The 10,767-nt window shown below is 33.0% G+C and overlaps 1 protein-coding gene and 1 long non-coding RNA gene across 5 annotated transcripts; one reads left to right on the forward strand and one right to left on the reverse strand.

Annotated features, from left to right (window-relative positions):
- Nucleotides 1-677: 677 nt before the first annotated feature.
- Nucleotides 678-6,935, forward strand: LOC116351634 (septin-7). Of its 3 annotated transcripts, none has more exons than XM_031783770.1 (8): nt 678-1,214; nt 1,476-1,839; nt 2,320-2,768; nt 2,868-3,060; nt 3,122-3,287; nt 5,157-5,198; nt 5,962-6,127; nt 6,393-6,467. In XM_031783770.1, exons 1-8 carry the CDS (start codon nt 1,140-1,142, stop codon nt 6,465-6,467), a joined length of 1,530 nt encoding a protein of 509 aa, XP_031639630.1. In that variant the 5' UTR covers nt 678-1,139. The 3 variants fall into 3 exon arrangements, with proteins under 3 accessions (XP_031639630.1, XP_031639628.1, XP_031639631.1); XM_031783768.1 differs by having other exon boundaries at nt 698-1,238; nt 6,393-6,935; XM_031783771.1 differs by lacking the exon at nt 5,157-5,198 and having other exon boundaries at nt 711-1,238; nt 6,393-6,931.
- Nucleotides 3,563-5,250, reverse strand: LOC116351635. 2 transcript variants are annotated; one of them, XR_004202180.1, is made up of 5 exons: nt 4,894-5,250; nt 4,530-4,767; nt 4,221-4,466; nt 4,033-4,142; nt 3,563-3,913 (listed from the first exon to the last, which is right to left on the reverse strand). It is a non-coding gene; the product is annotated as an uncharacterized LOC116351635 (long non-coding RNA). The 2 variants fall into 2 exon arrangements; XR_004202179.1 differs by having other exon boundaries at nt 4,530-5,250.
- Nucleotides 6,936-10,767: the final 3,832 nt, after the last annotated feature.

Here is a 10,767-nt window from a genome sequence, read left to right on the forward strand (position 1 = left end):
ATGTTGTGTTGGATCGATTGGTGTTTCGCAAACATTATGGTTTGGCCATTCAAATAGCAAAACATTTAAAATTGCCGGAATCACGAATTTTGGAACATGAAACAGCAGCTTTGTAGAATTTTTCGCACTCTCGTCACCGGCCAATCGCGTGCTATTAGATAATCGGTTATATATTTGCCTAAAATATGCATGGCGGCAGCGCCAACCATGGAACCATATTCACAACCCAACCCTGGAAACACATAAACAGATTTTATTACTTTTCATTGGTGTAAAAATGAAACAAAGGCGGTCTTCAATTTGCATGAAGAGTAAAAAACATGAAAAATAGACAAACTACTAAAAAATGTTAATCATGGTTAGACTAAATGGAGTTTTTTTTTTTTTTAACGGAGTCAGTAAAAAACCATAATAACATACCTTTGCTTGTGGAAAACCTTCATGAACGTACGTTGGTAGCCATGAAAGTAGTACAAAGAAGCAATTATTTTGGCATGCGTGTGCAATGACCATGGCCCAAAATGCCGATCTTCGAAACAGAAGTAGCCATGGTACCGAATCATTTGCCTTAACATTTGTTGTGCACAATCGACTTGGTATCGATAAATTAATAATACGATTTCGATCGATATTTTAATTATCATTATTATTATTATTTCCTCTTATATCCAATCGCACTCAAGTCGAATTTCATGCCAATTTGCGAGATTGGTTATCGTATTTGTGATGTGCTATTTGCAAAAAAAAAAACTATCTACGATCATATCGCAAGAAGAACTGACGATCTTCTTTATCGAGTGCTTCAATCACCTTGAATAAACAGTAAAATTTGTGTCACAACTCAAGTGAGCTGAAAATGCATCAAAAATAGTGAATCACAAACAAAATTACATCATACTTTTTTCCACTGGAATCCATTTATTAGAAACTTGCATATAACGTTCCATTTCACACTGTTATGAGCAAATTATGGCTCAGATCTTACATTTTTTAACGTTAAAATATACGGAAAAAGATAAAATACTTTCACAAGATAATAATAACGATTAATTTTCATTATCATTTTCTTTCTTTTGTTTTCTCCTTCTTTTTTCTCTCCGTAAAATACGATATTTTTTCAGTTACAATCGAAACGTGAAATGTTTTTCAAATCAGAATCGCAATCTCAGCACAGTCCAATGGAACCCCCACCGAATCCACCACACAATAATCATGTAAATTCATCATTGAGTTCGCAAGTATGACACGGTTTCCATTTCTGAAATTGAAACATTCAAAAGATTTTGTCTGGCATTTAATTTTATTATATACACCATCATTGTTGGCATGATGATATAGAAAAAATATATTCTTATCTATGCTTCAATTTTTCAAATTTTTCATCCTTTTGAAATCTTTTTATGCAATTTATTACTGAATCAGCCCAAATGCCCAATTCATTTGCAATATTCAATTTTTTTTTTCGTTTAAATTAGATAAATGGTAATGGAACACCAACATTGGAAAAGAATTCAACAATAATCGTTAATAATCATTCGAATGCGAACACACCAACAACGGCAATGAACAATGTCATAAACAGCATTAACACTATCAGCTTAAAGGATGCTTATAATCATAAAAACATCGAAAACAATCACCAGGACTCGAATAAAATTGTTAGTGATCGCCTAGATAAAGAAAAACAATTACAACAACAACAACAGGCTATAAGTCGACCAAAGCCAAAGGAGCTTGATGGTTACGTTGGTTTTGCAAATTTGCCAAATCAAGTGTATCGAAAGGCAGTGAAACGAGGTTTTGAATTTACATTGATGGTTGTGGGCGAAAGCGGTTTAGGTTACTATCACATCTAGTTTTGGATTCTGAAGGTTCTTTGCTAAAAGAACCTGGATTAGATATCCTTACCAGAGCCTGAAAGATTGGTTTACATGAAAATAATTATGTTTTCTTTTTAATTTTCCTAATATTTATTCTTTTTTTGTTGTTTCTCTAAATTGTAATTTAGAGTATATTATTATATTTTGTAATCGCTTGCCATGTTTCCATAGTCATCGGGTTTATTGTAGTTTTGAACGGCTAATTTATGTGTTTTCGAAATTAGTAAATTGAATTGAAAAAAGGAGGAAGAAATATCGAATAACTTCTGCACAGCAGGTTCTTTTGTTTTCCATTGACCTAACCTATTGCACAACACAAAAATGAAATTTTTGATTTATCCATTAGCTTACAAAAATGAATAGAAATGAATCTAATTATTTCATGTAAACCAAATCTTTGTCAAATAAGAATGAATTGAATTTAATTGCATTTTTTTAGGCAAATCAACATTGATTAATTCAATGTTTCTGGCCGATATTTATAATCAAGATCAGCATCCGGGACCATCACATCGTATTAAAAAAACGGTAGCTGTTGAAACGACCAAAGTTTTATTAAAAGAAAATGGAGTCAATTTAACATTGACCGTTGTTGATACACCCGGTTTTGGTGATGCGGTTGACAACAGTAATTGCTGGGTTCCAATTATCGACTTTGTTGAAGCAAAATACGAAGAATTCCTTACTGCTGAATCGCGTGTTCACCGTAAAGCATTAAGTGATAATCGTGTTCATAGTTGTCTCTATTTTATTGCTCCATCAGGCCATGGCTTGAAACCACTTGATGTTGAATTCATGCAAAGACTTTGCGATAAAGTCAACATCATACCAGTTATTGCAAAAGCTGATACCATGACACCCGAAGAGGTACAATTATTCAAAAAACAGGTAAGTGACTAAAAATCAAGGGGGCCCAACACTAATTAAGTTCTTAAAATTATTGAAAAGGATATAATAATTATTAAAACTTTATTTCCGTTTATACAGATTTTGAATGAAATTGCTCAGCACAAAATTAAAATCTACGATTTTCCCGAACCACTCGAAGATGAAGAAGAGGCCAAAGTTTTGAAACAGCTCCGAAGCCGAGTTCCATTCGCAATTGTTGGGGCCAACACAGTCGTAGAAATTGATGGTCGCAAGGTTCGTGGACGCAGATATCCTTGGGGCACTGCCGAAGGTAACAAACATAAAATGCATTCGTCCGTAGAAGATACATTCATTAAAAATCGTCATTTTAGTGGAGAATTTAGATCATTGTGACTTTATTGCACTGCGTAACATGATCATACGGACACATTTGCAAGATTTGAAGGATGTCACAAATAATGTTCACTATGAAAATTATCGTTGTCGCAAATTAGCCGGTCTCGGAACAGACGGCAAAAATTCACGCCTAAGCAACAAGTGAGTAAAATAAATATTATAAATAACATTTATTATATCTTTCGTTTATTATTATTTTATTTATTGATTTCTGCCTATATAATAATAATTATTTTTGCTTTGGCTTTTACCTATGAGAAGTTAATATTATTTAAAATGAATGAGAAATGAACCGCTTAGAATAAAAGTAGAAAATGGTAGAAATTTGAAAAAAACCTCAATCATAATGCTATGAAAATAATACTCAATCAAGATAAAAAGTGAAAATAAAAATCGATCATAAATTGTGTTTGCCTTTTATTTTCACTCATTTTATGATTGACTTTTATTTTCACTTTTTCTCTTGATTGCGAGTATTATTTTTACTCATTTTTTGTTCTATGGTTTTACGCATTACGTACTGATTCTGTATATCTTACTAAAAACACCAATGTCGTGACGATCTGGAGTGGAAATTTCGCCAACAAAAAATGCGTGTTATTGTTGTTGTCGTTTCATTACTCTGGCAAAATCAATGACCACCACAACATTATTTAAATTTGAGATTTGGTAGTAGCAGTAGTAGTACTGTTGATATCGTTGATTACTGTGAAAAGAGAAAAAAAAACAAAATACTTACTGTGGAATAGTACTGGTTGCCAAGGCAACTATCAATCAGAAAAAAGATAAGAAACACAAAATAATTCATCATTAATAAATATATCAATATCAGTCTACAATGAATGATAATAAAAATAATAATGATGTAATTGCAAACGATACTTACTCACAAAGCGTTAATAACTCGTAGAAGGACGGCCGAGGAAAAGATTCATTTAATTTGTGCCGGAAAGAACACGATTGCGGACCGGTTCGTAGTTGGGGCAAATTGGAAAACTGATCGATACAAATTCGATACTATAGAATTAATCTTCATTTCACGATGAACAAAATGCAATACATAAAAAAACTAACCGATCCTTTTATTCAACCTGCATCCATGAATGCTCTGGTAATGCCAACGGCAACTTTTGTAGAGCTTCTGATTCAATTTTTGCATAGACTACTCGTGCCCTATTCGAGTTTTCATTCATTATTTCCAATCCATGCACATTGATCGTGATTTTTGAGCATCATCCCGAATGTTATATGAAGTCTTTTTTGTCTCATGAAAACCGCTTCTGGGACATTTTTTATCTTCTCATTGCTCAGTATGCTATCCTGTTAAATATGCAAAACACAATAGTTAAATTATAACTAGAATTCAATGCTGAAAATCAATACTTTTAATATCGCATAATTCTCTTGAATAGTTGGATTGGTAATTTTAACACAAGTAAAATGTGTAAACGATGATCGTTTTTGTTTATTATCTCCCATTTTCGGTTTCTTTGATTTGTTTTCGGGTCGAGTAAACATTTAGATTTATGTCATCTTTTCTACATTCCGTTTCAACTGTTCACTCTCAAAATATTCATATATTCCGGATTCTGGTATTGCTTGGTCGGTTTGTGAACGATTCCTAGTGCAAAAACTAAAAAATTAAATTCTAGCTTCTTAGCGCAACAATTTTAGTTCTGACACTGGGAATGGTTTGACACCATATGGGCTGTTGTCACAGTCACACTAAAACATTCAAATCGTTTACCTTATGTTGTTGTTACTTCTCGTATGTCCGTACATTCGCATCACCATGCTGTCGCTGTGACGTTGCTCTGATGCTGTTGTGTGTACGACGTGTACGTACACCATATTCACTACTACCAAATCTCAAGTATTTGTCAGCATCTGTTATATGCTGTTGCCACTTTTGTCTCTTTTTTTAATTACGTTAGTTAACAAATTTGAAATAGTTACTGTCCAAATCGATTTTTTCACCAAAATTAATAAATGGAAAACCTTAAATCCCAGTTTATGCAATCAAGGTGTTATGAACTCGTTTATGACTGTGTGGTAAGTGTGTTTTGTGAGTCAATTTACTTTTTTCTAATTTTTCTTCTCCCATCTCCAGACACAAAAATGAAAAATGTTAATTGATATATATTTTTTTTAAATAAATAAAAGAATAAATCGCCTGTTGATAGGCGAATCAACACTTTTAATCCAAATGTATCGTGAGATAATGAAACATATGTATATATGTTTTTTTTTGTTTTTTTACTTGTTCACAACTCGTGTTTTGTTTGTTCGGTTTATTTTTGTTGTTCTATTGGCTTATCACCCGCTTGAAGTCAATTGTCAAAATGTGTATGTAAGAAAAATATAATGAAAAAGTTTGATTGGAACACAAAACGCCAACATAATGTTGCGATTGCATAAAACGTCTCCGCAATGTCAATTCAACTAAGAATTGTTTTTTTCTTATTCATGATTATGAATGTAATGTCATTGAAGCTCCAATATAATTGAGTTACATATTCATATAACGCAAAAATAATAAAATATGAATGCTACGTATCTTAAGCTATAAAATATAACATAAAACTCATTTTTATCTGAAAAAAATATGTTGAAATCATACATTGAATTCTTTTTACATATACATAAAGCGGCTAAGCACACTATCTTTTGTTTGACACTCAATGTAACAAAAAAATATTGTATTTGTGGCACGTTCCTTTTATCTTGCAGTAAAAATGAATTCGAGAATGAATTTACTGTTATAAATTTCTCGTGTGCAAAATATTATAAATGATTTTCTTTTGTTTGCATTCAGGAATCCTTTGGCTCAAATGGAAGAAGAGAAACGTGAGCATGACATGAAGATGAAAAAAATGGAAGCTGAAATGGAACAAGTATTCGAAATGAAAGTCAAAGAGAAAAAACAAAAACTCAAGGATTCCGAAGCCGAACTGACACGACGACACGAAGAACGCAAGAAGGTAATAAATTATTAAGTGAGAAAAACTCAAGAAAATTTTGTAAAGCACAACTATAATGACGGATGGGCAACGCAGCAATTTCACTATGGTCCTCTGTGTGACTCAAATTTGTACTGTCTATGGTTAAAGTTACTCAAATTTATACCATTTTTGCTTTGGCTATTAACGTTGCTTTCCAACATCGTGCTTTGACTTTTTGAAAGCCCAAAAATTTCAACATTTTTATACTAATAATTTTTTTCGTCTTTTTTATTGTACGTTTTAGGCATTAGAAATGCAAATTCGTGAGTTGGAGGAACGCAAACGTGCTTTCGAACAAGAGAAACATGAATGGGAGTAGGTTACAACATTTATATTATCGATTAGATAATACGGAAGTTCACTCTAAAGACAGACTTAATGATTAACATTGTTCCTTAAATTGTATTTAATAAATCAATTTTTTTTATTCGATTGTTGATCACAGCGGACGGCAGTTAGAATAAGAAAAAACTGAACTCGGCTGAACTCTATGTCCAGAAATATATCAGTCATATATCGATCTGTATATGATAAATGTAATCATGAAAAAATTGTTTCGCCAATCTAATGGCTAATTACTACTTATGCACGCAAACGTCATTGAAATCAACAAACAAACAAAGGAATAAATTATTTTTTTAAGGAACAATATTAATAGTTCTAATCATATAGATTAGACTAGTCTGTGTGAACTTTTATATTATCAAGAACCATTAGAGAGTAAAAAAATAGGGTTGGATTGCTCGAAAATTGTGATTTGGTACTGTAGTGGATATATGAGGAAAGGAATAATATTAATAATAATAATGACTGCGTTCCTTCGCCTAACGGTTCATTTAAATAAATATTTATTTTATATATACAATATATCTGTACATTTTGAAATTTTTTTGGTAATATTCCAGTAAATAATAATCAAATAAAAAACCTCTATCAAGGTGAAGAACGAGTGACGAAACCAAAATTTGAAACACAAAATTTCTGATATCAATTTTGTGACGAAAATAGTTGGTAGATATATTTTCTGTGTACTGTGAATATAAACTTAATATACATTTGTATAATCGAAACGTTGCAGAAATTCTGTTCTTTTTACTTTGAGTTCATACTGATGCAATGAAGCAACGTTCCGAATTTACAAATGTATATTAAGTTTATATTCACAGTACACAGAAAATATATCTACCAACTATTTTTGTCACAAAATTGATATCAGAAATGTTGTGTTTCAAATTTTGGTTTCGTTACTCGTTCTTCACGTTGATAGAGGTTTTTTATTTGATATCAATAGTTTTGTAAGCGCTATTTTCCAAGTTAAAGATTCAAGACACATGAATTTGAATTTTTTTTTTTTTGTTATTTTTGGACCAAATTTATACATACCATATTCGCACTACCGAAGGTCATATCTTGAAAACAAGAATTTTCTGGGATATGAGCTATGCTGCATATTATAGCTTAGACTTGGGCCTAAAATCGGTGAAATTTTCAAAAAAATCCTTGAGTTTGTTTTCGAGATAATGTACGTCATGTGTCCGGCCGAACGGTAACTTATTGGTTTTTGGCCAATTTGGCCACTCCAAATTGAACCGCAAATGGCCGTTTTTGGACCGCAAATGGCTTCATTCGATAGCTCACTTGAAAACCATTCCAATGATATGCATATGTACCCCCCGGACATTTTGGTTCATTTGGCCGATTTTCGGTGGAATAGCCATCCAAAACGGTCGATATTTTGTTCAATTTTGTTTGGCTAGTCACAGAGCATATTTAAAGATTCATTGGAGTACATTTTGGCCCATAAAATACTTCAAATGTTAAAAATAAATTTTTTTGTCATTTCTGGCCATATTCGCACTATCAAAGGCCATATCGTGAAGACAAGAATTTTTAGGGATATAAGTGATGCGACTTGGGCCTAAAAATCGGTGAAATTTTCAAGTGACCATGAAAGGCTAGTATTCGAGCTAATGACCATTATGTGTCCGGCCAAACGGTAACTTTTTGGTTTTTGGCCAATTCGGCCACTCCAAATTGAAATTTTTGGACCGCAAATGACTCCATTCGATAGCTCACTTCAAGACCTTTCCAATGATATGCATATGTCTGGGGCGTGTCAAGTCATGGCGCTTCGGTGACCATAGGAAAAAAAGTCGAAAAGTGACTTTTAGAGGCCGGCCATGGCCATATCGAAAAGTGCCGGACCAAAATACTTAGTTTTTTGTATACTTTAATCACAGAAAGTTTCAAAAAGATCAGAAACAAGTACGCAAAATTGCGCATAGACACACAGACATTTTGATTTTTCATAGAAATTCATATGAAATTTTTAAAATAATAAATTTTTCGAACGGATTGATCGATTTTGACGTTTGAGGTATCGTTGGAAAGGTATTGAGCTCTAGAATCAGAATATCGATGTTTTAGGTGTCAACGAACTCATTTAGTGCCATCTAGGCAGCCGGCAAATGTTACTCAAAAATGACAAATGTTACACAAAAGTGACAAATTTTATACACGCGTGTGACAATTTTTACACAAAAATGACAAATTTTACACAAAAGTGACAAGTTTTACACAAAGATGACAAATTTTACATGACAAATTTTACACAAAAGTGACACTTTTTACATGACAAATGTTACACAAAAGTGACAAATTTTACCCACGCGTGTGACAAATGTTACACAAATTTTGACAAATGTTACACAAAAATGACAAATTTTACACAAAAATGACAAATTTTACACATTAGTGACACATTTTACACAAAGTATCAAATTAGCAAAATAAATAAAATGGTTGGATTGGTAATCTTGGTAAAATGCAAATAACGATTTTTTCAAAAAAAAATATTTTTACATTTTTCATACGATAGAACAACAGCAGTTGTATGGCTACACTCAAACAGCAACTTTATGAAAGTCAACTACTACACACGCATCATTTCTGCTGGCGAGTCAGTAGAAGCATGTAATATACGATCGACAACGTTGTTTGAGCTTGTAGTAGTAGTAGTCTTTTATGCTGCTGCCGTTGAGTTCAGCCATACAATTGTTGTTGTTCTTTCGTAATAGGAATTTCGTATGAAGTAAGAGAACAGAGAAAAGTGTAAGATGATGTTTTTTGGCGCTCGCTAGACAATGCGCATGATTTTTGTGATAGTCTCGATTTGATTATTTTGTTTCGGTATTTCTTCAAGTTTTGAATGAATTTCATTAATAGCTCTGGCGGGGGAACAATTTGAGCAACGAAATGAAGGAGGGAAAAAATTAAGTAAATGTTTCGACAGATTTTCAAGTTTGAATTGAATTTCATTGATATATCCCTGGCGGGGGAACAATTTGAAAACAACGAAATTATGAAAATGAAAGAAAAATATTTTCTAGAAAATTCGTCGCACTGCATACGAATCAATCGAACTAAACCAATAATAAAATTAAAATGGCGGATGGTGTTGTCGCAATTAAACTGGTCCAGTTCACATTTTATTTTACTACTCTCGTGTGTTTTGAATTTTAAGTTTTTTAGTTAAGTTAAATTAAATAAAAATAAAAACGGGAATTCAAACTCAAAAATGTGAAATATTTTTTTTTGAAAAAATCGTTATTTGCATTTTACACAGATTACCAATCCAACCATTTTATTTATTTTGCTAATTTGATACTTTGTGTAAAATTTGTCACTTTTGTGTAAAATTTGTCATTTTTGTGTAACATTTGTCACACGCGTGTGTAAAATTTGTCACTATTGTGTAACATTTGTCATGTAAAAAGTGTCACTTTTGTGTAAAGTTTGTCACTTTTGTGTAAAATTTGTCACACGCGTGTGTAAAATTTGTCACTTTTGTGTAACATTGTTATTTTTGTGTAACAAATGTTTTCTGCTGTGCCATCTATGGGCATAAAACTGAATTTTGACCCTTTTCTTGAAAGGACCATATTTTAAAGACAGGTGGACCGATTTTCGAACTTTTATATTTTTTCTTGATCTATGGCCCAAGGGCTTTCCAACCATTGGATTATTGGATTAGATCAGGGAGTGTACTATGTCTGCTATCCAGCAATATCCATAGTTCCTCGTTGCTCAGGTCTTTTAACCTATTGCAATACGCCCGATTTATGCCAAACTCCAGATGGCACTGGATTCTCTTTTCAATAGAGACTGATTTACTGACCACTGATTTACCGGTATATTGACCAGTAGTTCAGTACTACCTTTTCACGGTAGATGTCGTGGATCATCCAAGACACCAACCTAACGCGAAGGCACTCTATTTTACGTGTGTCTGTGCTGAACCTATATCTTCGTTGTGCACACACACGGGACCGACGGCTTTAAGTGCCCTCCGAAGCACTCCACAAGTATCAGACTTCTTTCAAACTTCCCTTCATTAAACCACCGATGATTCCTGAGCGAATCACGGTGGAAAAATACCGGACGAATTTTGACCGAGAATCGAACTCGTGTCCTCACGCTCACAAACCTGGCACGCTAACCACTAGTCTATGGCTGAGTAACCATACGCGGCTAAAGGCCTTCCAGGTTAGAATTTGGAAATTACGTGTATATATAGCAAGTCGACTTTTCAACACACTGAGGTGGTTTCGTCACTCGCA

Source organism: Contarinia nasturtii, unplaced genomic scaffold (genome assembly GCF_009176525.2).
Source record: "Contarinia nasturtii isolate CC-2019 unplaced genomic scaffold, AAFC_CNas_1.1 Cnas_scaffold_5901, whole genome shotgun sequence".
NCBI lineage: Eukaryota > Metazoa > Arthropoda > Insecta > Diptera > Cecidomyiidae > Contarinia > Contarinia nasturtii.

Excerpts from the sequence above, each read along its gene's own strand:
- LOC116351634 (XM_031783768.1), top strand. The coding sequence starts at position 1,140 with ATGTTTTTCAAATCAGAATCGCAATCTCAGCACAGTCCAATGGAACCC. Across the intron at positions 3,061-3,121 it reads TCCTTGGGGCACTGCCGAAG|TGGAGAATTTAGATCATTGT; the intron begins GTAACAAACATA and ends TCGTCATTTTAG. Across the intron at positions 3,288-5,156 it reads AATTCACGCCTAAGCAACAA|TTTATGCAATCAAGGTGTTA; the intron begins GTGAGTAAAATA and ends CTTAAATCCCAG.